We start from the raw sequence: 27,267 nt of genomic DNA, 5'->3' as shown, positions 1-27,267 counted from the left end.
TGCTACTATGTGAAAGTAAAGCGTGTATGAATTATTACTGCGATGGCATGCGGCTCGCTGTGTTTGTGTGATTAAGTGGGCAAAGCTATATTCGTCTTGGAATTCGGACATCGGCCGGCAGGTGCAGACACTATACTGGTGACCCAACCCTTCATGCACATGCACATGCACACGACCTGCATGGCATCATGGGTAGCAGCAAACTAAGCTCTGACCGGCAACAACAGCGGCATGACAATATGGATGTTCATAAAAAAATCCACTCTACAACTGAGCCCCCTGATCACCAGGGGCCCCCAATAGTGTGTGAAGACATGTTTTTTTTTTTTTAAACATATTAAAGAAATCTAGACATTTTGTTTTTAGATATATTTAAATATCTGAATAATGTTGAGCATAAGTTATTGGCTCATTTTGGAGTTGAAGGTTGCTCAGTGCACATCGTTTTAAAAACCAAAGTCATTGAACTTGGGAATTTACTTGTTTAATTCAAGTTCAGTATCACAACACTTGGTGCTTTGCTTTGAATATGAAAGTACTTTTGTGGTTTTACTGCCCTCTGAGGAAAAAAAACAAAAACAAGAGCGACACTGGTGTGGAGTAAATAACACAGGGTTAGGGTTACTACAATTTAATGCAATTTATAGTGTTACATTTGCATCAATAAGTCAAGCACCAGGTACTCTGAGGTGGTGGGAGGTGGCCCCCAAATCAAATTCAGCTTAGCGCCCCATAAAGGCTGTGAATGAGCATTTTAATTTTCATTTATTCCTTAATTTCTCCATAAGAACTGAATTCATTCTAATGACAGTTGTGAAAATGAAGCATCTCACCACTTTGTTACAGGACTACTATCAGGACAACAAGGGACATGAATGAGGAGAAGACAACTGAGAGGACAAATGAATTCTAATAAATGAACTAGAAAGACGGCTTTACTCAAGAAACATTCTAAAATCATTCTTAGGTGTACCAAGTCACAAAATACCATGAAGTAAAGGCACTCAGCACTGTCACAGCTGAAAACACTCTTTATATTGGCCATGCACAGCAGATTGGGGAATGAACAAACTGGGTGAATCAGCAAGTGTTCCTGTCCCAATGAAAACAACTCAAACCAAATAAACGCAAACAATGAAATAACCAGATAAACTTCAAGTTGGTCGGGGAAACTCAACATGACCTTAAAATCCAGACCGCTGCCAAAGGTTTTGAGAACAACTGTTGTTGTGAGCAGCACTGAGGAGAGACAGACAGGGGGGGTCTCTGAAGGACACAGACGCCATGTCTGCAGTTCACATTACAGATGAGATCATGGACACACTGACAGAGTGGACACATTACCACCAGACATATTTTACATCAGACACCCACTGGTTTTTCAATATGAACCAAAGTATTGAGGCAAAACTGAGGTCATGAACAATCAAACGCCAAAGACACAAACTCTTAATAATGTTAATAACTTAATAAAGTGTGCTGTTTTCATCTCCTGCACTTCTGAGAACATCAAATCCATTATTTGCTACAGGTGGAGAATTGAACACTTGATTTGTCATGTTTCCATTGTCACTGACTGCATGTGAATGCATCATTGTAGCAGATAGCATACATCTCCATTCATGTGAATATCAAAGAAATAACAAATAACAGTGTGTGTGTGTGTGTCATGTAGCAAACATACCTAAGAAACACAAAAGGCACATTTCTGTTGTTGCCCAAAGTGTTAGACACTAATATCTCACTCTCTACATAAAGTTACAGCCACACACTGAGTTTACAGCCACGAAATGGCAACAAATGAAAAAGTATGTACACCTTGTGTCAACTGAGGGCTGAGTTTGGACTGATAGTCTTTACATGTCAAGGAAAAGACGAGCTACATGAGAACTAAATGACCAGCAGGTTGTTTGAAACAGAACCAGGCAGATGGCACAAACCCCCAAAATAGATTAAAGTCCACTTTCCAAGTGCTCTAAACATAGTTTGGCCTTTTAAGGACGACAGAGCATATAGAGTTTCCATGATATAAACAAGGAAGGACAAGTTCAAACATTAACGTCAAAGTAAAGATAAAATGTAGAGGCAGTGTAAGTGAGACAAATAACGGTCACCTGTGGAGACACGCGCGGATAAACGCTCTTACCTCACAGGACACCGCTGTCCTCACACTTCTCCACCGCAGCCTCTCACTGAAGCTGCACTTTCCCTGCTGCTCCAGGCGGAACCTGAACTCAGCACGGCGGCGGGAGCGAGGAGAGCGCGAAGAGTCCGCGCCACAGGTGACAGACAGCGCGCGCCCATCAGGAGAATACCAGGACGCGTGTGCGCGCAGGGGCACAGCTCATTTGCTCATCATCATCATCATCATCGTCATCACAGTTAGTAGTTTAGATTACAGAGCTGCTCTCTGCTCACCCACGCTCTATGTATGTGTATGCATTTTATTTGATTTAAGAAAGAAAGAAAGAAAGAAAGAAAGAAAGAATCACAGAAAGAAAGACAGACAGAAAGAAAGAAAGAAAGAAATACAGAAAGAAAGAAAGAAAGAAAGAAAGAAATACAGAAAGAAAGACAGACAGAAAGAAAGAAAGAAAGAAAGACAGGCAGACAGACAGAAAGAAAGAAAGAAAGAAAGAAAGAAATGTGAACTTTTAAATGCCACTAATTATTAGAGTAGTACAGCAGCTACCTCGTCTGGATATAGAGAGGAACTACAGCTCCTTCGTCCCTTGGTGAAGTATTACTGAAGTGTGGAATACCCACCACATCCAAATAATACAAACCTCTCTGTTTCCTCCCTTTTCCTCCCCCTCCCTTTTCCTCCCTAGTCATCCTGTCATATCTGTCTCATTGTGCTGTCTTATTGTATGTACGGACGGGTTGATTGTTGTAATTTTGCTGTACTTGTATAAGTGACAATAAAGGCTCATTCATTCATTCAAATGACTAGGTGCAACTGAATGAATTAATGAAAGCATTATTCCATAAACGAAATATAACAGTTATAATATAATATAATATAATATAATATAATATCAATTATTGAATTGTTAAACTAAATTAAATCATACATTATATTAGATTAGACCCAGGTTTAGTGACCCAGTCAGAACAAGGGTCTTTCTGCATGGAGTTTGGATGTTCTTCCCGTGTGTGTGTGTGTGGGGATTTTCTCCGGGTTCTCCGGTTTCCTCCCACACAGTCCAAAAACATGCAATATGGGGATTAGGTAAATTGGACACTCCAAACTGACCATATGTGTGAGTGTGAGAGTGGATGCTTGTTTGACTCTTTGTGGCCCTGTGATGGACTGATGAACTGTGCAGGGTGAACCCCACCTTTCGCCCTGTGTCAGCTGAGATTGGCACCAGCTCCCCCTGCGACCCTCATGTGGAGGATAAAGTGGTAGGAGATGGAAGGATGGATTAGATTATATCAGTGGTGTAAGTAGGCTGAACAAAGTCAGCTACAGACTTTGCATACAGCTACAGATGTATTCCCAATAAGATCATTTTGCTCTCTCATCTATGAAGGACCAAAAGGTACAAAATTAAATAAATAAATACACCATTAAATCATTCATTAAATGTGTCATTAAATAATGAAATCTGTCATTAAATAATGAAATCTGTCATTAAATTAAATGTGTCTTTAATTAATTAATGACACATTTCATTATTTAATGACACATTTCATTATTTAATGAATGATTTAATGGTGTATTTATTTATTTAATTGTGTCCCTTTTGGTCCTCCATATTGGTCCTCCATACCATACACAGTAATGGTGTCATGAATTAAAAAAATTAGTTAAGAGGGACAAACATCAGAGGTTATCACTCCATAATGCTGATAATAAGTAAGAAAAAAATAGTTAATTCATCTTTTTGTTCTCAATCTTTTCTTTATTAAGCCTATCACATCATCCTATTATGTGATGGGTTGCATGATTGACAGACTGCACATGTGTGAGTGTTTAGTGGATCGTTGCAGTTTCCAGTATAAGAAGCCAGACTTTCCAAACTGCACTGAAAGTCTCCTGAACCACTCATAAACCTTTATGATGGTTTGTTTAAGTTGTTGCTGGTGGTTTATTGGGATTATTCATGTTTAAACCAGGTTTTCCTCTTGACGCTGGATTAAAAATAGCACCATATTGATGATCACATGTATAAATAATGGTTGGATTTGTGTGGCATAATGAGGTATTTAACATATTAATGTGTGTGCATTAACACTGAGGCCAGTGTTATGTAATGTTTGTACATAGAGATATTGACGTGTGTTTGTGTGTGTGTGTGTGAGTCATCATGTACTCACTCTGCAGCAGGGATATCAGCAGGGAGAGGACTGTCAGGCCACTCAGGAGGGGGCAGGTGCATGGAGTCGGGCAGCGGAGGCGGGAAATCGTCAGTGAAAGTGTCCTGTTGGAACATGGACTCATCTTCTTGTTTGACAGGAACACTTTCCTGCTGACGAATGGCCTCAATCTCCAGCTGCTCCTCCAGGTCTGCACAGAGATGTTTGAGATGAGCCACCTCTAATGAACGAGACTCATCAAAGCAACAATATGCAGCTTTTTTTCAAACCTTAAATGAGCTATATGTAAAACTGCAGCCATCAGTATTTCAAATTGAAAAAGTGCTTTGACTCCAGATTTGAGGCCCTCATGGGTTTCCAGAAAGTTTGAGGATCTCTCATGGATCTTTAAAGGAGCTTCATTGATACTCCAGTGCAGTATGTTTTGTTTTGCTTCTCCTCTTGTTGAGATATTTTTGAGAAGTGTAGCGAGACCTTTTAGGTTCATTACTGTTTACAACCCATAGCTACAGCTCACTGTGTTTGAGTAACTCTTCTGGCAACCCAGGTGTTGAAGTGCTATGAGCTGAGTTATGGGATGGATGGCACAACAGACCCAAACACAAACTCATAACATACACACAACTTGTAAAATAAAAGTAACATTGTGAATATAGTGGCTGTACCATTGTTATCAGTGAAGTCAGTATTTCAGTTCAAAACAATTCCTTAATCTTTGATTAAAAAGATAAAAAAAAACACATTATGAACATATTAATGAAATTTAGATATTTTAAATGTATTTATTTTAATTCTAGTTTGCAACTAGAGTTTAAAACAGAACTACACTTCAAATTAAAAAATACTTAAGAGCATTTTACCCGCCTCCTCCCTAGAGACTCGAGGTTGCCAGATATTTTGAGGAATCAATCTCACACATACTGAATGATGTGGATCTACATGAAGTTACCCTTATACTCCTTTAACCATGAACATAACACAACTCCTTTAATACACAACATTTTATATAACATAATCATGTAATTCTGATAATGGTTCCCCTCTGTGTTTGCACATGTGTAACATAGTGTTAGTGGTTTAAACTGCCACTCTGTTCAGACGTGACTTTTTTCTACAGCAACAACACAGCCAACAAAAGTTACCTAGTGTTGCTTTAAGTTCAACAAGTCAATGTGTAATATTCAAAGAAAACCTGGACGTCCTCACCATTGTAAACCTCCAGGATGGCAGAGCACGAGACGGTGCCAAAGGGGTTGAGAGCCACACATTTAAACAGACCCGAGTCTTCAGGAAAAGCCTCAGTGATCACCAGTGTACACAGCTCCTCTGCAGAGATCAACACAGCAGCATTAACACTGACCATATACAGGCCCACAGGACGCACAAACACATACATCTCATGAAATAAGTCAGAAAATCAAACATATTATGATCCTTATTCCTTCAATCTCTTCACCTGCTTGATCACATGACGTGTCTCACTCTTGTTTCCACATGAGGACACTAACATGCTAACTTTCAGTGGATCATCTGTGGTTAAATGAAGCAATACCAAACAAAGATAGTCATTTCTACTATATGGTAGTAAAGGGAAATGCCATGAAAGGATAAGCAATATTTCACAGAATAGGCAATAACAATGGTAATAGTGTGGTACTTAGGAGATAATGTTGCAATAATACTGGGTTATTTTCAAAGTAATATTCAGGTGATAGTTTCATAATGTGAATCACTATAGGCTACAATCAGTGAAATGAACTGTTGTGAATCACACTTTTTATTATTATTTATAATGACCATATATGAAGCTGACTTCATCCTCATTTGATGATTTGATGATTGCCATAAAAAATAAGATGGTGTTATAATAATACCTATTACAAAATGTTTAACATACTGTACTGTAATGTAATAAAAAAAGAAATGTTTTGTACATTAAAACCCCAATAAAAGTTTAGATTTATTCCACTGCCTTTAAAGCCAACAGCATAAAAACAGTATTGTGACTTTACCTGGCACTGATGCAGAACTGGCCTCTGGGAAAACAAAGACAAAGAGAAGAAAAGCTATTTACATTTTTTACATTTATAAATATTAGGAATCCAAGACACGAAAAAATGTGAATAAGAGGAATGAGTTTGACTTTTATCAACTCAAATATGATGATTGTGTTGTTTGTAAGTGTGCAGCTTAGAAGGTCAGTGTGAGAACTCAAGAGTCATGTGTACATTATTCATTCATTCATACTGTACGAATGATGAGATTCATGACTCTGAAGCGGACAACACAAACGTACTCTTACGCAGGATCCTAAAATCATCAGAGTCCAGTATTTTGTCGTCCTCTCTGTACCACATGACCTGCAGGGGCGGAGTTCCTCTCAGTCTGCACTCCATCACCACGAGCTGACCCTTCACTGTGGACACGTCATGGAGACACTAGGCCGTGATGAGGATGACGATGATGAGGATGACAAAGATACAGACACAGAGAGATAAGATGTTTCACAAACAGGAATAAAAAGGTTGTTTTTTAGATGTTTTCTTCATGATTTTGACAAAATTATAATATATAAAAATAGCAGAAAGTCTATTTTACCTTGACAAATGTAGGAGCCACCCCATTCCCTGAATACTGCTGATTGTAGTTTGGACTCTGAGTCTATACGCACACAAAATATTATTTCATTTCATTTCAAGGACATTTCTACACAATGTGAATAAACATGTCGATGAAATGAGCTGCTGCATCGTCGCAGGAAGTGCGTACCCTCTGAGGACTGACACACAGCGGCTGCACCAGGCTGGAGTGTCTCTGAGCAAGGAGGTTGGAGGAAGAGGAGGACGAAGAGGAGTGGGACAAGAGCTCACGAGAGGAAGAGGATGCAGAGGAGGAGGAGGTGGATGAGGAGGAGATGGTCAGAGACATGGAGCTGGTCTTCTTCTGCACACTCTGGACACTACACACACACACACACAAACACACAGTGAACGTATTTTTCTCAGCTGATGTTTTTGCTTTTTATTTTATTGTTTGCTTTTTCTTTAGGACTTTTTTTGACCTTGTCAGGACCTGTAGTCCTCATGGAAACCAAAACCCGGCTTGTTCTAATGAGGCAGAACCTCATTTCTAAGGAACTGGTTAAGTTTAGGACTAAGATTTGAATTGTGGTTAGGTTAAGGTTAGGGTTTGGCATTAATTAGAGATAACTCTTTGTTTAGGCATTTCAAAGGAATGGAAGTCAATGTAAGAAAGTAAAATGTTGATAAAAGTAACAAAGAGCTTCACAGTAAACTTAAATAAAATAATAAATAATACAATACATAAAACACAAACAAAAATCATGGTAAAAGAATCAACTCAAGCATAATGTGAAAGGTAAGACTGTCCACAGTCTGCCCTACTGCTTAGAAGAATACGTCTCCTCTTGTTTTAAACTTATTTCGGGAAAACCATGAATAGCCTCTGACCTGTTGACCTAAGACTGCGACTGGGCGAGTGGAGGTGCAGCAGATCACTATTATAACAAGGAGCTTCACCATTTAAAGGCTCTAAAAGTGACGACAAGATTTTTTAAAATTGATTCTAAAGTTAATCAAAGTGTGTGTGTGTGTGTGTGTGTGTGTGGTTGGACTTACTGTGCCATGTTTCAGGCGTTCCAGGAGGCAGTGACAGAGGTTTGTTTTACGCTCTACAAAGACAGAAGCAGAGTGTCAGCCATCTTACTTACTCACTCACGTCTGCAGCTTTTCTCACAGTGTAGCAGACACTTGTATGTGAGTAAGTTTCACAGCAGAAATGATGGCTAACATTTTGATTGTGCGCATAGTCAGCAAGATCCTTCCTACGATACATTTTCCTGCAGATGAGTTAGCAGTATTGGAACTATAAAGGATGGACAGATCACCAGTCCATCACAGGGCCAACATAGAGACAAATAACCATTCACTCTCACACTCACACCTACATGTCATTTCGAGTGTCCAATTAACCTCTACATGTTTTTGGACATGTGTGAGGGAAGCGGAGAACATGTAAACTCCACACAGAAAGACCCAGACTGCATGGGACACAAACCAGCAGCCTTCTTGCTGCGGGCCAATAATGCTAGTCACAGCAGAATATATTTGCAGCAAGAAGACTTTCTGCATGGAGTTTGCATGTTCTCCCCGTGTGTGCGTGGGTTTTCTCCGGCTTCCTCCCACAGTCCAAAAACATGCAATATGGGGATTAGGTCAATTGGACACTCTAAATTGACCATAGGTGTGAGTGTGAGAGTTAATGGTTGTTTGTCTCTATGTGTGTGTGGCCCTGCGATGGACTGGTGAACTGTCCAGGGTGTACCCCGCCTATCGCCCCCAATGTCAGCTGAGATTGGCACAGCAACCCCCACGACCCTCTGGTGGAGGATAAAGTGGTAGATGATTGATGGATGGAGAGGGCAAGAGGCCATGGCTCAAATTGAGAACAGAGAAAACAAAGAAAGGCAACATAAAGTGTAAAATAGAGGAGCGACATTGCAAAAAGTGTAAAAATGATTTAACCAACTTGCAAAAAGGCAAAAAAACACAAAGAGAAAAACCTCAATAAGGAAAAACTCCCGCAACAAACTAATATGAGCCCACATGGACACTGGGGAGCACAGAGACAGATAATCAGACACAGGTGAATGACAGAATAAAACAGGAAACCAGAAACAGAACTGAAAACCCAAGGTAAAGAAAACAGATCAACTAAAAGTCCAAACAGAATACATGACCAACAAAAAGCATCAGGATAAATCCAGAGGTTGTGACACTCACAAGTGAAAATAAGTTATTTTTAATAGTTTTATGGAGAAGAAATGAACGCTGTATGTTCCAGTTCAGGTCAGCACACTGACACAACAACAACAACACACCTACAACAGTCTGTGGACTGTCTGTGGACAGTGGTTTGTTGACAGTTCTTCAGCTCTGTGTTGAGCATGTGTTAACTGCTGTTCCTGTGGATCATAATATCATTACTGAATCCGGAGGCTCCCCTGACACAAATAGCTGATGATTCATAGGTTTCTGATAAAGTGAACACAGCTACAGCTACATGTTGTCCCAGAGACAAGAACATTTGCTCATACACGTCAAGTAAACACCAAGAAATCTTAAAAACTGTATCCAGAAAAATGCTTTTTTTAAATTTTTCAGAAAACAAAAGCGATAGAGGCTTCTGTCACCAGTCAATGCTGCTATCTATTAGCAGGAAAAGCACATTTGTCACTGGTCACATAAACAATGGCTCAGTTCAGTTCCTGTGAGTCAGGACAGTGTGACAGAGAACCAGCCATCTGTCAAAATGGCTGCTGTCTATCCAAAATAATTCTGTTTTATTCCTTTAGAAATTGTGGGAAATCCCTGTTAGAGTAAAACACATACACAATCATGACTGACTGCAGCTGTTTAAAGTACCAAATATGAATCTCATCTACGTTCCATCATAAGCTGTCTCAACATGTGTGGTGGGTTTTTAATAAATAGCATGAAACATAAACAGGGTATTGTGCACCACCGGGAACAAACACATCACTCCTCCATCATGGGCTTAAATAGTAAATTGAATGCATGTGGAGAATTTCACCATGACAAAGCTCTGCCGCCTCCTGTGCTCCTGCACTGGAGCCAGACAAGGAGCTGACAGAGGAGGCCAAGGTTCAGGTTTCCAGGCTAAATTAAACTCTGTTGCCTCCTGAGCACAGCACTGACTCACTGAGCAGTGACCGAACCTCACTGACTCCATTAGCAATACACATAAACAGAGAGGGCTTACTGCAGCTGCTGGTTCCAACGCTTCAAACTTTGGTTTGCATGTGTGTTTGTCTGTGGCAGCGTCACTATCATTAACCTAAACTCTGACTTCTTTCATTTAAGCTGTGTCAGGATCCCAGCTTTAGTAAAAATAGCCACGGCAGCAGCAGCAGCAGCATATACATCACATCCACATCCACTCTTCCCCTCAGATAATCACTACTGACAGATATGTCTGTGTGCGTGAACCTCCACGTTGATATGACAACAGCTGCTGCAGATTCCTTCCTATCAATTGTCTCTGTATTACATAACCAAAGGATTTACAGCAGCAACAGCGGGCAGCTTTCACACAGCACAACACAACACAACACAACCTATCTGTGACCTGGCAAACAATGCTGAGCATGGATGGAGATGTACAGGAAGTGCAAATATAAAAACACAACCATGCAGGATTTATTACCCTAATTTAACAGCGTCAGAGTCATTGTGATGATTAAATGTCTTGTTGCAGGGAGACTGGGGGCTGTCTCTACTGCCCCCTACTGTCGTTTAGCAGAAAACCAGCCTTGCAAGGTCAGTCAGGAGATCTTGCGAAATCTCGGTTCTTGCTACAAACATGAATTGCTTCATGGCACTACACACACACACACACACACACATACACACAGAAACGTTATTTTAAATGTTCATCATGTCAAACCATCAATTATATGAACACTGACTATTTCTAGTAAACTAAGTACAAATGGAAGCAACTGTTTAAGGCCAGATGAAAACTTAAGGATAGGATACAATACCATTAACTCAAATGACTGATCATTTGTTGCTGTTAGAGCAAACTTTACATCATTACATTGCCTGATTGTTGTGTTTTCATGAGTCCAGAATGAGCCTTTTACGTATACATCAGGAGTCAGCTCTAGGGGGCAGTCATTTTGGACCACCATGTTTTTACAACATCTTTTAAGTTTAATGCTAAGTGACAGGAAGGTGAGGTGTGGGATATTCAGCTGCAACATGAAACTTCACCAATGAATGTTACACACTGTACCTTTAAATTCAAATAATTGCCATTTCAGTCAGTTTGATTATTGTCTTCTACTTCAGTGTTTTTCTTATTCGTATCAATTGCATGTTTGCCTCAAACCTGTATCAGGTATGTGACTATAAAATGGTAACTTCTGCAGATATCCAAAATGACATCGCTATACCGCTCAGTGTGGTTGGAAAATCATGTGACTTCTCTCAGCCAATCAGTGAAGGAGGTTAGGGGACGTCACAGACAGTGATGTCACGCTGTTGGACCAATCAGCAGTGGCTCCTTTTAGCTTTGAATAAAAAAAGAGTTTATTTTAATTTTCTTCTTTCAAAGTGAATACCTCTTATTTAGAGATCAAGGTGATAAATAAAAGTGTTTTAATATGTTGTGCATCACATCCAATGTCCTGTCTGTCTTTGGATCCACATATTCACAGTTTATGCAGGTTTTCTCAAGCATGAACTAAATACAATCCAAATATTGCTTCATTTATTTCAAAGTGGGTTACTTTTCATTTCATTAATTTACACAAACAATGGAAGTACTGGGTCTTTATAAATCTGTGTTTTATTTCAAAGTAGTTTTTTCTCCACTTTATAAAGAGCAATGAAACGTCAACACTTTTCTTTTTGCCGTTCTTAATGCAACAAACTATTTTTTATATAGTACATCTGTATATAAAAACTCATATGTGATATTATCTTTATTATAATTATGGTTCAAATGGATTCTAGGCTCCAGATTCATTTTATTTGGGTGGAGAGGGAACATGAATGGCTCATATCATAGGCAAGCTTACAGACCCTTGCCTTAGACAGAACCATATGTGGAAACTTCAATGATCATGACTTTCTACATGAAAATGGAATATTTGTGAAATGTCAGAAAAGTTAAAAAAAGAAGAAGCAATGACACTCTAGGATAATCTTTTTATAAGTATTTCAATAACTGCTTGTTAAAGGTTTATAACCAAACTGAAGTAATCATCAAATCAGAAAATAGTTAAATGAGGCCAGTGACACTTTTCTCTGTGGATTAGTCATCAGCACAGTGACACACTTCAGCATCATTACACTTTGATGACACTCAGCCAGCACATCCATGAGGGGCCCATAAGGTATGTTTTCCCACGTCAAAGCCTTTCCAGGCTACCCGGGTACTAAGTGGGCATGGGCTTGAAGTGGACCAATGTTGCAGGTCCCATATGGTGAAACATGAACTTACCATGTGGGGTCAAACCCGCTTGGGCCCTGTGTTGTCAGCCTGAATATAACCCTTATGGGACTCACATGGACATGCGGGCTGTGCAGTGGAAGTGGCTTCAGGCTTTTCTTTGATGGGGCAAAGATGCAAACTTCCCACTCCTTCCATCTCTGCCCCAGATAAGAATTTGTTTCATATAAATTAAAGTGACAAACTGTATTTGAATGAACACATTTTTGACCTATTTGTAAGAAGGTATTGATAAATAAGTACAGTCACAAACAGGTGGAATAACAATATGTTCTCATGTTAGAGGAGTTTTTTGAGTAGGTGTACTTTACTTATAGTAAAATCATAATGAAAATCAGTGCGTGCTACATTCTCTTTTTTTATTTTAAAATAATTCATGGAAAATATGCTCAGTCCAAACAGACTTATAAGACGCCATGATGTATAGACCAGCAAACCATAGTAGAACATAAATGACAAATTACACCAAACAAAAAAGAAACCTTCCTGCTGTTTTTTCCAGGCACATAAGTTGCAAACTTACAGACACTAAACATTCAAATGTGTCCTCATCAGTGCACCAGAACATCTCTGGATACTAGAAAAAAGAAATTTCATTCAATAAAGTAAAGGTGTTTATAATTCATCACAGTACTGACAACACAGAAGAAAGTGTGACTCACTCTCAGTTTCACATCATCCACATAATTCTTCCTGAACACTTTTAAATCTGTATTCATGTTACATGATAGTTCAGTAACTAGACCACAAATCAATGTCCTACATTTTATATCACATCCATTTCTGAGTAAGAAAAAATCAAATTAAAAACAAGTAGAAAAAAAAAATCTCCATCTCCTGTCTACTGCACAGCAGCCTGGAGAACAGTTCTCTGGAAGTTCCCTGATACTTAGAGTTCACTTCATGTCACCTTGTATAGCGAGTTTCTGCACTACAACGACACATTATTGCATTTGTAAAAGTGTTCCTTTAACTTACAACAGCTCATTTGAGATATACATAAGAGCGCCAACTACTTCTACTTGAGTAGAATAACCTCCGGTCACAAGTTTGGAAAATACTAAACTGAACGAGCAGTCACATATTTCATCCAGTGAATAATAACGGCTGCTATTTTTAACACCTGCATCTTCCAGGGGGCGACATTCATCTGCAGGTGGCTGCAATATTACTGTGTTGGCACGGCAACCTGTTCTCATCTCACATAGGAGAGTAAGAAGTTTGCTATGAGTCACTTTGGTGGAACTTTGTCATTTCCTCCGCTGAAGAATCTGCCAGTGTAGCTACTGGTCAGACTGAAACATGATTCATCAGTTGTTGCCATATAAATATCTTCTTACTTACTTATTGTTATATGTAAATACAGATTTATTTATCTACAGTCTTTCTTTTTGAGGACATGGTGAGAAACCAACACATACCTACAGTCCAACTTGTTCAATTTAAACAAACCTCCCACTGTGTAATTCAGCGGCGGCGGCAGCAGCAGCAGCAGCAGCAGCAGCAGCAGCAGAGCTGGACATGTTGACATTGAGTGGTCATTATGTAATGAGTGCTGCTAACTCTCCTGTGATTGACTTAATAATAAAAAAGTAACATCAGCCACTGCAGAGGAGTGTTTAGCTTAGAGTCCATGTATAGACATACCGTAGACCACTTTGAACCAAAACTCCTAACCACAACAATATTGATGATATGAGGGAAAGAAAAGTTTGTCAGTACAGTTGCTTTAATGATTGATTAACTAATTACCGAGTACAATATTAACTATCTATCATATAAACCAGTTGTACCCAGTGTGTAAAAATCAAGTTTCAATTATTTTCATTTGGCAGAAATTGAAGATAAAATAATTCCACTTAATTGTTCGGTCACCTGCTGTTAACCCAGAATGAGCGTAAGGGTGGGGTCTGCTCTATGGGGCGGCCATGCTTTTACAACAGCCCACAGTGGACAAACTAAACATCTTTGTACAAACAGACACAGCAGTTACTAAATAGTGGCAGCATTTTCTCGCCTAAACTTCACGTCATAGTGAAAGCAAAGCTTATCAATTAGCAGCATAAACATGGAAGTGGCTGTTTTTCTGTTGCCATCACATGGTGCTAATATTACAGCAATCTTTGGTCAAATTCAGCCAAACAATGTATATGAATTAAGGACATGAAATCTCCAGGTCATGAATGAAAGAATGAAACCTTGGATGTCCATAAACTGTAGTCTTCTGGTTAAAAAAAGTGCAGCTCAGGAAGTGGGCCAAAAGTAGCAGTAAGCCACCAGGGGGCGACTCCAATGGTCACAAAAATAACTCTGATTGAATGAGTGAATGGAAGTCAAAGGGAAAATGAGCTTCTACTTCTCACTTGATTTATGAGTCAACAATGTCCTGAGGAGTTAATGTTTTCAAACACTAGTTTCAGGTCTTCTTCAAAAGCACATGATGTTCTCATTTAGAGGAAAATAGATGAAACATCATGAAATGTGTGTCCAATGAGTCCAATAGGAGCCTGAGTGCAGGTGACACCTGTGATCAAAAACTCTAAAATGGAAACCAAATTTCAAACTTTTATTGTCTCAGTCACTAGTTTCAGGTCTGCTTCATAGCACCATCGTGTCTGTTTAGTCAATTATTACTCACTCATCTTTGACCGTCAATCCTGTCAGTCAGCTGACATAGGGCAAATCACGGGGCCACATACAGACAAACAACCAATCAATTTAGTGTCCAATTTCCCCAAATCTGCATGTTTTTGGACTGTGGGAGGAAACCAGAGAACCCGGAGAAAACCCTCCCCCCACACACACACACACACATCAGGAGAACATGCAGAAAGACCCTTGTTGTGCTCAAGAGAGAAATGTTCTCTGACTGCAGGTGATTCCAAGAGGACTCACTTGCATCATTCTCAACTTGTTACTTTGGGCGACCAATTTAGCTCCGACACGGTCACCTGATCTCTCTCTGTCCGCCAACCACAGAGCTGAGCGTCTGAACACAGCGTCACACACACACACGCACACGCACACGCACACACACACAGCTTTGGCTGGTGTGTTTGATGTTGCCTCACCCTGAAGGCGTTATAACTGACACACTTTGTTACTGCAGCCCCTTAAACCAGCAAGTGGATGTAACAAATGGTTCATACACATACACAGATACGTATATGGATAGTTTGCCTCATCAGTCACTTCATTAGACGCTAGATTCCCAGAGAATGGACCAAAATAAATACATACATACATACATACATGCATACACAGTGAGTGGCAGTTCTTTAAGTGAGAATGCCTCGTTAGTGTCAGAGGTCAGAGGAGAATGACCAGACTTGTTCAAAAATGACAGCAAAGCACCAGGAACTCAAATAACAGATGCACAGCAGCAAAAGTTGACACTTCCTTAGGTAAAATGTGCACCTAATAAAGTGTCAGGTGAGCGTAGAAAGACAGACATACAGAAACACACACAGACAGACAGACAGACAGACGTGGACACATGACACAGCATATATTTAGTTCCAGGCTGATCATCTCAGCTGTTCTGCGACTGTGAACCCTGTAGTATCAATAACATGCAGTATCAGGAATCTCGTAGCCCTCGACCAAGTGAATTACAGCGTCGGATTATCTGATAACAATCCAAAGCAAAGTCACAGAGCTACTGTACGTACACACACACTGACTCAGAAACACTGCATGCGTGAATTTCTGTCTGTAAACTTTTAAAGTCTGCATTAAACGCAGTCAGAAGTTAAAGTCTGGATCTAAACCAGCTCCTTCACAGTCTATTTGTATTAAATGTATGTTTAATTCATTAATTTAATTTGTGTAAGGCCTAGCTGCACCTAATATTCTGCTTTAATCGTATCCTGTAGAGAACTTGAACAGAAATGTTCCCCCCCTTACCTGTCCGGCCTTCTCCAGAACAACAGCTGCAGCAAATGTATTGATCCAACGGGAATGATCCAAACGCTAATGCAAAACTGTGACTGTGTGACCATGTGGCTGCCGGTCATGGTTTGGTTGCTGGACGCTCCCTGCTCTGGACGAGCTGACACACACATTTACACACAAACACACAGGCAGGCGCACGCATGTGTGTGTGTGTGTGTGTGTGTGTGTGTTTGGGGAGGTCGCGGTGGTGGAATGGGGTTAGCAGGGAATCTGAGGCTGCTGCTGCTGGATATGGGGGGTGGGTGTTTGAAGAGGCAAATTTAGAGCAGAGTAAAATGTTGGTCAACAGTGACAAACACATTGGCCAGCAGAGTGTGGAGTGAAAGCATGAAACTAAATGCTTCACCTGTCTCCGTGTTGGAACAGGTTCACACTTTATGTCCAATCCAGAGCTGGTTTCAAACGATGAAAAAGGTGGCTGAGGTGTCACAGATAAAGACTTCATCCAGGAGTGTGAGGGCCAGGAAACCTGCAACTGGTGCCAGTGAGTCTTCAGGGGAAACATGAGACATTTGGAAAGAAGACAGATTCACAGAGGGGACAGAGACAGAGGGACAGAGACATTTTAACTCAACTCAACTTTCAAACACACCCTTGAAATAAAATGGACTGTAAAGTGTGTGGACAGAGACGTCTCACATGTCTTCTGGTGTGTGATTGGACAGCAGTTGCTCTCTTTGTCCAGTGGTTGGATGATGAAACACTCTCATCATGCCCTGACCCTCAAGAGACAGAAAACCTGTGTCCAGTACCACTGTCAAAAACAATAACTACAGACCATGTATTTGAACATGCTGGTCCTGAAAGTTCTGGGTTCAGAATGTCCTGTGCACGATGTGAACCATGGGTTCCACTTGGACGCAGTTATATCAACTCTTTAATCAGAAATGTGATTATCTGTTTGAACTTGGGGGGAAAGTTCAACCTTTCAACCTGTTTGACAGCCAATAAGCCCATCACACGCTCTGAAGTAATTACTGCATGGTCCAGCAGGGGGTGCAGTGAGCTGTGTTTGGCCTTAGATCCACTCTGAATCCATCAGATAAATAAGTCAGTGATATGATGTGATTTTGCTGGAGGACACAAACCGACCGGTTCTTGTAAATGAAGAATCACAACACCAAAGCTTCTAAAGCTATGTTTCCATCATGGTACGGTTCAGTTCGGTACAGTTTAGAATGGTAAAGCCCTGGGTCAGCCTTGTGTCTCGACTGAGAACAGCACCTTTACTTGTGGGGGGTTGCAGAATGTTCCAGATGACCAATAGCTGCTATTTGCTGCTATTCTTCTACTTAGTGGGAGTTCTATTTAAAATGGACTCATCTTTTTGACACTATCTCCATTGGATATTTACACCGGTCACAAGGGAGTGACATTTTTTTGTCGTCAAATCAGCTGACTGTTGTGGGTGGAGCTAGACCATACGTACCATATTACTCTGGTAACCCAAGTGAACCCCCCCATAAATTGACGGTATAGGGCTGGTTATTTTGGTACTAGCTCTAATGAAAAACAAAAAAACATGTACCGTACTGCACCAGACCTAACCGTTCCAATCAAATAACATGGCTTGAAAAGCAGCGACAGGAAGTATTTGAGGTGCTTCAGCACAGATAAGAACATACAAAGAGAACAAATCTGCCAAATATCTTCGAAGGAACAACATGTTATAGTAGAAAGTTGTATTAACTGTCTAGCTAAAGGTGACTCTCTGCATTTACTTCCAAAGAAACCTTGTTCTTGGGCTAAAAAGTCTTCAGTCAAGGACAGAAATGAGACCAGAGATAATATCGATCTGGTGTTTCTACAATGAAGATCTCTACGAGCTGGGAATTGACTCCAAAATGACTCAGAGCCCTTCTTCTATTAGAGTCTCCTTAAAGGTGACATAGAATGCTTGTATCACACACATATGTTAGTTATGGAGGTCTACTTACATATATTAACTTGTTTTCATGATTAAAAACCTCCTAATTGCTGCAAACGAGCCGATCAAAATATCTTCTCACTGACGCTCTCGTCAGCCATGCTGTTTCAGACCAAAACCACACCCCCAGAATATGGACTGTGCTGTGATTGGCCAGCCAACGAGAGCTTTCCCACTGTCCTGTGATTGGCCAGGTACCTGTAGGGGGAGGTAATAGATAGGCCAGCTCTCAGATACACAGCTCCCCCTCTGGCACGGTGGATGCTCTGCATCTCAGCAGCTACAACGAGAGTAGTTCTTCTTCTTCTGCGGTTGAATGTACGCAACCGGATGTGCCCGGACTAGTGCCCGCACCGGGAGGCGCTACGGTGGTGAGAGGAGTGGTGAGGATTTTTGATGACGACATCAGGAAGTGCCGATCCGCTTCGCAGAGCCCAGGAAAACAATAAAACACTATTTTCTCAGCAGTGGCTGAACTGTTGTTCTGAAACTTTAGGGTTTCATAAACGAGGTAATGACGCAGATACACACACACAAACGCAGCGTTAATTGGAGCTTCCGGTCTATGTGGCCTTTAACTAAATACAAGCATACATGATGTTACAGGTGTGTTTAATGCTGAGCTTATTTATTTGTCGTATGTGTGTGTGTGTGTGTGTCTATACAAAACCAGGAAAACTGCAGTAAGTTATCACAGGATTTTATCTATTATACATGCATGTGGAAGCCTGCACCTAAGGCCATTTAAGGCCAGTTAAGGCTTAATTAAAGACGCTAGCTTGAGCCCTGACAGACAACAAGTCAGGTTCTTGGTCGGTTATATTTCAATTTAAAATCTCTCAACATTATGACCTCTATTCACAGGAGATAAAACGCCCTTGATGGACGATCAACCGTCCAAAGTGGATTAAAAGCAGTTGCCTTGAATTTATGTTTAGACTTTGAATGACAAAAGCATCTGATCACAGACGGAAATCCAACAGCAAACGTTCCTGCTCTCTTATCACAATGACACAGTGTGAAGTTTGGATTAAAGGCCTGAGATGAGTGTGTTAAAAAGAATAAACAAAAAAAAACCTTGGGAGATAAAACAAAAACATGTCACTTTGCCCTTTGACGACAACAGAAACTCAGTGGCACGTGACTCGATTCAACAGTTTGGTTTTTTTATTATTGCTGCCTCATTGTCTTTTGCATCTTTACATGGCAACACACGTTTGAGTTCATCTCAAAGTAGGAGGGATACAGTAAATAATGCATCAATCATACTGTAGATCCAGTGCAAAAAAAAAAGTAACAATCATCTTTACAACGCCACAGAAAATAAAACAAATGGAACTATACAGTATATTCCTGAATATATAATATATAACATTTGGTCTTTTCTATTCTCAGTGTTCAACACAATTGTCCTGTGTGTCGACACTGAGAAATAACTTCATAATACTGACAGTAGTTGTAAACTGTTGACTAAAAATCTCAACCTCGGGAAAACATCACTCATGAACCAAGTCTATTAAAACTGCTGTACAGTTGGTGTTAAAGTGTGTGACGGTGTTAAGATCCAAACCTAGAAATGCTATGCTATGCAATAACTGAGGCTCCCTTTAACATCCTCACTTCCTCTTCCTCCTCTTTAAAGGGTTCCATCCACACATTAAACAAGTCCTTATATTTAAGATATTTCAATTTAAAGTACACATTTTGTTTTAATGATTAAAATTGCGGAATTGGATTTAACCGCAACGTACGAGTTCCTTCTATCAGACACTTGACTCCCACAAGTTTCCTCCTCTAACTCTACACTTCCTTCCTGTTTTCAGGACACGTCTCACACACCATCACTCTTGCTGTTGTACTGAAAAATAACAGCTGGAACACCTAAAGCATAAGAATGTAACATTTGAGAGAGGATACATCCCATTCCTACCCTTACAAAATAAAAGTGACATTAATAAGTAAGTAAGTAAGTAATAATCATTTCACTACAGACTTACTCGGTCTTGTATGACCAGGAGCTAATGCAGTGGCTAATGTTTAGGACAAATATTAATAATTGTGTGAACTAATTTTGTAACTTTTTCTACTGTAACAGCCACAAGTTACATAAACATTTAAACACACAACTAAAACTTAGGGTCAATTGTGTTCCTTTTCCCCCCCTGTATTACACTTCATGCTACTTCAAAAACAACAAAATCACTTGTGTGGTTTTCTTGATACACTGACATTTGTAGATTCTGCAGAAGTTTTTGATGAGATATAGATGGATAATGTTGTGCTTCAAAGGAGAGAATCTGATGGAAAACATGGAAACGTGAGGTGACGTGAATCACCAAGGCTGATCTTCGTTGTGGGTCTCCATACTTCTAACACTGACAACCCACTTTTTAAAGGTGGCAATCGATCATGATGAGAGCAACATTTCTGCATAATGTAGTGACTCATTTGCAGCCATATCTGTTGGCAAGCTTGATTTAATGCATGTTATTTAAGTAATACCCACAAATCTTAAGCACATTTGTTTGTGGACCCCCCCAAAAAATCCCCTATACCCATATGAGGGCCCTAAGCCAGACCTTGGGAATCACTGTGCTCCAGAGTAGAAGCAGGAAAAGTAGAGACAACGTCAAGCTTCAGAGAAAATAAGAGAGGAGAGCAAAGATGTGGAGAATGGTGAGAGGGAGTAAAGAACAAGAAGATGCAGATGTGCAGAGGAGAGAGCTGAAGGAATGAAAAACAATCAGCAGAGAGATGGGGTGTGTTGACAAAGTGGGAGAGTTGGAGAAGTGAGTCACAGCGAGACTGAAACAGAATCCATCATTATCTCATAAAGTGGAAGGTGTAGGAGGAAGTGATAAATCTCTCTCTGAAATTCTTCTCAATGATTTTTTATCCAAACTCACAAAATATATGTGTGACGATGGCTTAAGCTGATTTCTGCCATGTCTTGAAGCAGCAGGAAGAAAGATACAGATCACACTATTAAAAGTGTGTTGATAAAAATATAAAACTATTTGATAAATTTCAGTTGTACAGGAAATGTAACATTGCTCCCCTAAAATAACCAACCTGTTGTTGTTATTTGTCTAAAGAAAACATGTTGGTCCAAATCACGATACAATCTGGCAATATAATATAATTGTACATTATTATGGTTTTAAAAACACATTATTGGTGTATTTTAAAACTTGTAAATTGTCATGATCATTTATACAAACTCGATCATGTGATTAATGAAAAACTTTTTAGAACATACACTGAGGATGTTCGTGGAGTCACTGTATTAATTGTGGACTAATTTTGATTTGGTCTTTTGTTCTGTGTGGACTCTTAAATGGCCAGGTCCTTGGTCAGGATCTTGGACAGACCATGCAGACCAAAGCTGACCACAAACTAGCACAGAGCTAAACACGTGACAAGTCCTGTACCAAAAAAGACAATTCATATTCAATCATACAGTACATCTGGATCGTCAAGATTTAAAAACAAACAAAAAAAAAGGAATATTGTAGCCTGCAGGGTTTAAACTGGGCACAAAAGTCTTGTTTGGTTCCAACTTCACATGGCAAGCAGTCTAGATTTTGACTTGCGAGGGTTGCTACCGTTTTAACCACATGCTAATGAGAAACCGTATAATGAGAAACCTTAAATAGTTCTGACATCTTAGCCCATGTTAGCTACCAGACCTGCTAACATTAATGTACGTTCCTGTATGCAGCGACTCAGCAATAAGACAGTTTCCAGTTTAAATTAGTCTGACAGAACCAGCTGTACACTGAAAATCTAACTTTAAGCATCACTACAAGTAAAACATTTACTGCTGTTGTCGATAGTCAAGAGTAAATATCACATAGAGAACCATATAGAGAATAATGCATGGCTAACTTAGCTTTTTAAGCTACATTTGATTAAGGAAAACAAAGTCTAAAATAAAATAATGAGAAACTAAACTGAAAATTCACATTTGAAGGTAAAAAAATTATGATTTCTTCACTTCCACCAGACTTTACACAGTTTAAGTCTAGACATACATGGACGCTATTCAAATAAAAACACTGCTAGCAACATACATTTGCATATTTGTTGAGTATTAGCATCAGTCCTGGGTTTTGGAGTCTTTTGTCCATTTATAATAATGTGATATACCCTTTGTATTTTGTTAAGGCTCTAACATTTCAACATTGTTAAGGTGTTAAATGGTTATTTGTTCATTTTAAACTTTCCTCTTCTTCTATGGGGTTTAATGGGAGCTTGCATCTACGATCCACTGCCATCTTCAAAACACAAACTCTACCCACTTCATTATTCTTTCTGTGACTTTCTACCCTGCTCATTCCCAGCACACTCAAACACAGACTTAACTTCCTGTCATCCCTGCTCGTCTCACTACCTCCATCATGTCCTTTCTCTCTGATTCACTTGTTTTTACAGCCAATAAGTATGTGCTGTACAGTCTCATGTGCCTGACAGTGTCAGATGTTTCCTCATAAGATGCTATACCCAATTTTTCACCTGTGACCTGCTCTTTCATATTCCTCCTCTGTTGAGGATTGCATGTAGATGCCTTCCTTTCATCTCCCCATCCCATAGTTGCTGCCACTCAGCCATACTTCCTTCCACAGTATACTTTTCCCTTCAACTTTTTCTCACACAGATTCAAGGGGGTATCAAAGTCTCAATCTTTGGTTTCTTGTTTTGAAGATCATTGTGTAAATAACAAAACCAATCTGCATATTAAAACAACCCCTTCCATCCTAACTTCATCTCTTCAGATCCAGGTTAACAAATAAAATAAAAATCTCAAGTGTGTGTCCCATGTTGGGTTGTGTAGGAAACAAGTTTGAAGCCAAAGTAATCTCTAAAATACTGACTGCAAGCTGGCTTTAGACGTTTCCTATGTTGAAACATAAAAACCATGTCAGGTTATGATATATTACAGAAAGTCATGTACAAGGTGGCAATTGTGCAAAGAGCATGATTTGATCTTGAACATGTCAGCCAGGTGTATAAACCTGGACATGGGCCTTCAAGTTCTCTGTCGGTACAGCTCATGTCCATGCTTACAGCTTTTATAAGACCATTAAAAACCACAACAACTCTGTTTTGGGATAGAATTCCACATTCATAAGCCTACAGTTCTGTAAACATACTGTACATAAAATGACTTGTCAATTATTCAATACTTAGAAAACAGTGCTTTACAATATTATATACTGTACATCTAATAGGCTTTAAAGAGTAGATCCAAGATATCAAACACTCCATCAACCACTGCATGTTTATATGGAGTTAACTTGTATTTGTGTATACTTTTATACAGAATGTAGTCCTTGCAGTTAAGTGAACAGCTCTACAAAGACTAAAATACAATAAAGCAGATCTGTGAACAGAGTGAATGCTGACACTTGGACCTAAGAGAAATGGTACCAAGGAATCCCATAATATTTGCTTTGTTTTTTTTGCCTAATTTGCAGCTGATTTCAGGCTAAGCTGAGAAAGGAGTTAACTTGCAGTTTGGAAAATTTGGAAAAGCACGACCTGATAATCTAAGAGAACTGTTTCTTCTCAATGGTCCCTCAACCTAATAATCCTGACATTTGTTCTCATTATTAGGTTTGTATGGACAGTATAATTATCGCTAATGATACAGTTAAATACAACTGATTGGATCTATAATGACACAGGGTCGTGATGGCGCACTGACACCCAGAAAAACCTTTGACAAAAAAAGCAATTAGAACAAAAAAGTGGAATGACTTACTGTTATTATTCCACATTTTGATCCCTACATAGACTTGGAAATGATGAGATGATGTCCGGGAATGAGGTTGACAAACAGCGTCCGTTCTAGTCTTTGTTGCTTTGCACACAGTGACTGCTTTCATGAAGATGGATCAGGGAACAGTAGAGAAGCGCACAAAATGCTTCTCGTCTTGATGAGAACATTTGATCGAGTAATGCTAGACAGCCGAGGAAGCAAGTATGAGTGAATAACTGACAAACAACACACAATGAGTGAGTCACAGTTTCAATGGAAGTCTTTAGAAAAAAGGTTCAGGGAAGATGAAGTGGTGCTGAATGTGGAACAAAATGAACGCACTCCTGTTTTCGTTCAGATGGAAAGATGAGTGTTGTGGCCAGATGTTGACCAGTGGTGTGGCTTTGATGAGGAATCAACTGAATTAATCCTTCAGTTTGATTCCAGGTAGATTTTGATAAAACAGGACCCAAATATCTGGGCGAGACAGATCCAAGGCAAAGTCAACGTTGCTTTTCACGTGATCTGACTCTTCACAGACAAAGGGTGTGACACCAAAATGTTGATTTTTGTGCTGTTTAGCTGAAGAAGCAGAGTTTCAGGCTCAAGCATTATTTTCTGCAGCTGGAGAGATGAAAAGAAGACAGGAGTAATGGATCCAGGAGTATTTAGTTGATCCTTCCATGGTGTCTACTGCCCATGGAGATCAACGTCCGCCCACACAAATTTGCAAAGGCATCACTGGGAGAACCCAGCATGATCATGGCAGACATCAACAGTTGATCGGAGAGTTCACCCTTCCAGTCATTACCAGTTGAACAGCGAGTTCTGTCCAAGAGTCATGAAGTAAATCTGACTGCTACCTCCTGACTGCACCGAGGCGAAGAATATCTGCAGCAACAGAGAGGTTCAGGTTTATGAACAATAACAAATGTTTAATTTCAACCAATTGTCTCACCACAAAATCATTTTTTAAATTTCTGAGGGGACTCTAAGCTTTAGTAAAAATAGTATATTGCAAAAGTGCTATACACGGTCCATCTACATTTTGCAAGTTATTTGTTAAAACTTTATAATGGTTTAATTAATAATATGATTGTAATTCTATGAATATGGGACATTTAGCAGCAAAGTTTGAAAATGACATTATGTGCAACTCCTACCTTGTCATTCCTCTCACATAGAAACTTGAGTTTTTGTGCCTTTTTGTGCATGAAAACACCCTCCAGGTTTCCTGTGTTGGCAGACCTCAATTCAATGGCCTTTTCTCCCCAACCCATCACCTGGTTAGACTGAAGGTAGGCTAGAGACAGAGGGGGAGAGAGAGAGAGAGAGAGAGAAAATATGAGATCTTTATCCTAGAAGAACGACCCATTTACTGAAGCCAACACACATACACATACAAAATCACTGCCATTTTATATTTAGCAAACCCTGTCCTAAATCTGTCTTCAATCTGGTTCAGGTTAAGTCCTTGGTGCTAAGGAAAGCTCCTGATCTAGAATCAGTGCCGTAGAGACAGTGTACAGAGCATTTAGTGATAGTCACTTGTGCTGGTGGAAAGGATAAATATCAAAAAATATGCAAAACCACGCTAATTGTGTATGCTGATTGTTTTGTCTATGTGTAATTTCCTATTTGAGTTGGTTGGTAAAGCCCTAAGTATTTGTATGAATGAAATTTACCAACTGATGCAGGCATCTCCCCCCACTGCAGCACCGTGTCCTTGGTGATGCGTCCGTAGGTGTCTATGTAGACGCCCTCGTCTTCATAGCAAACCAGAACCTCTGTTCCTGCGCTGTTTGGCAAAATAATGATGGCATGTGGACGAATGGAACCCTGGATCTATTAAAAAAAATAAAATGAACAAACAGAAAAAAAAATGAACACTGCACAATCAAACAGTTAGGGGTGTTTGATTTAGTCTGTGGTTGTAGAAACCAAAGAAGAAGGATTTCGTATTATATGACAGTTCTATAAAAAAAAACAATAAAATGTGAAGAGTAGAAGGTACTACACTACGAAGGCAAAGAAAAACATTAACAACATTAGGAGAATGTTCTTTAAATGTGTAAAATAAACAGATTTAAGTGAGAAAGAAAGAGTAATGTGCTTCTTCTCAAAAAGGGAAATTGAATGTCCATTTGAACAAGAGTAATTGTCACCCTAACCCTAAGTGACAAAAGCCTTAAAATAATCTTAAAAGTACTTATCATTAGGCAAAAATTCTGCTCAACAAAATCAAAAAAATATACATTATATTAAAATCACACAAGCAATAGACATGTGCATAAATAAACGCTTTTAAATCAAGAAATTTCATCCGCACAAAACTAGTTGAGTTGATTTCAGAGTTTCATATCAACCTCTGTCAAAGCAGCAACATGTTTCTACTCGACAGAAAAAAGAAAACTGCACAGAGGGAATCACAACAGAGAATTCCCATTCAACAAGTCTGCGCAACAACAAAGCTTCACCACAAAATAGGGGAGTTCGGCAGTGTCTGTGCTAAGTTATCAACAGGAGACAAATATAGATCCTTGTCAATCATGTTTTGTACATTACCAGAGTGTGAGCTACTACGATCCTGAGCATCAGAACAGGCATCCACAGACGCAACGCAATCTTTATCCTCTGCCTCGGAATCAGCATCGTTACATAGCAGGCAACAAGGGAAGATGCTGCTTCATGTGGGTGAGTGCTGCGTTGTGTATGCAAGTCAGTGTGTGTGTGTGCATGTGTGGCAAGATGTGTAATGTGAAAAAGAGAATGTACGTGTGTGTGAATGGGCGTGAAGAATCCTGGGAGTGTGAAGTGTCCACAAGGGTTCTCAAGGAAAGTGAACTATGAGCATGTTGAGATATAAATGAGTGGGTTTAAAAATATGACTAGCTGTGTGTGTGTGTGTGTGTGTGTGTGTGTAAGAGACAGTGTTGAGTTGAAGCTTGAATGTATATGTGGGAGAGAAAGAGAAGCAACGATAGTGCAGCAGTAGCAGCATAAGGCACCAGTGTAGCAGATGTGTGCAGACTCGCTTAATATACCAGAGGACAAGTGAGGGAGAAAAAAAGAAACAACAGGGGCAAGACTCGGTCAGGACACACACGTGAACAAACACACACACACACAGACTTAATTTTAGCTGCGACAGCAAATTAATGCGTGCATGTGTGTGTGTGAAAGACGTGTCCCTTGAAAAGCAAGACAAATTATGCAAAACACACAGTTCCAAAGGGGTTTACTT

General features: G+C 39.7%; 2 protein-coding genes across 8 annotated transcripts in view; both read right to left on the bottom strand.

The window, feature by feature from the left end:
• myot (myotilin) overlaps positions 1-16,499 on the bottom strand; it is a 34,711-nt gene extending 18,212 nt beyond the window's left edge. For 2 of the 3 annotated variants that reach the window (XM_058649403.1, XM_058649405.1), the window contains exons 1-8: positions 16,288-16,499; positions 7,962-8,014; positions 7,093-7,282; positions 6,922-6,984; positions 6,620-6,761; positions 6,336-6,359; positions 5,530-5,649; positions 4,324-4,513 (exon numbers count right to left, since the gene is read on the bottom strand). In XM_058649403.1, the coding sequence (XP_058505386.1) occupies positions 4,324-4,513; positions 5,530-5,649; positions 6,336-6,359; positions 6,620-6,761; positions 6,922-6,984; positions 7,093-7,282; positions 7,962-7,969 (737 nt within the window). In that variant the 5' untranslated portion in view covers positions 7,970-8,014; positions 16,288-16,499. The remainder of the gene's footprint in view (positions 1-4,323; positions 4,514-5,529; positions 5,650-6,335; positions 6,360-6,619; positions 6,762-6,921; positions 6,985-7,092; positions 7,283-7,961; positions 8,015-16,287) is intronic. The other variant, XM_058649404.1, reaches the window with a different exon arrangement.
• A 3,743-nt stretch (positions 16,500-20,242) lies between these two features.
• The window catches only part of si:zfos-2326c3.2 (misshapen-like kinase 1), a 59,835-nt gene continuing 52,810 nt past the window's right edge, over positions 20,243-27,267 (bottom strand). For all 5 annotated transcript variants that reach the window (XM_058649398.1, XM_058649400.1, XM_058649401.1 and 2 more), the window contains 3 exons: positions 25,709-25,868; positions 25,187-25,326; positions 20,243-24,914 (listed from right to left, as the gene is read on the bottom strand). In XM_058649398.1, the coding sequence (XP_058505381.1) occupies positions 24,831-24,914; positions 25,187-25,326; positions 25,709-25,868 (384 nt within the window). In that variant the 3' untranslated portion in view covers positions 20,243-24,830. The remainder of the gene's footprint in view (positions 24,915-25,186; positions 25,327-25,708; positions 25,869-27,267) is intronic.

Source organism: Solea solea, chromosome 14, assembly GCF_958295425.1.
Source record: "Solea solea chromosome 14, fSolSol10.1, whole genome shotgun sequence".
NCBI classification, from domain to species: Eukaryota; Metazoa; Chordata; class Actinopteri; order Pleuronectiformes; family Soleidae; genus Solea; species Solea solea.
The sequence above is the reverse complement of the archived record's forward strand: the minus strand, read 5'-3'. Positions and strand labels throughout refer to the sequence as shown.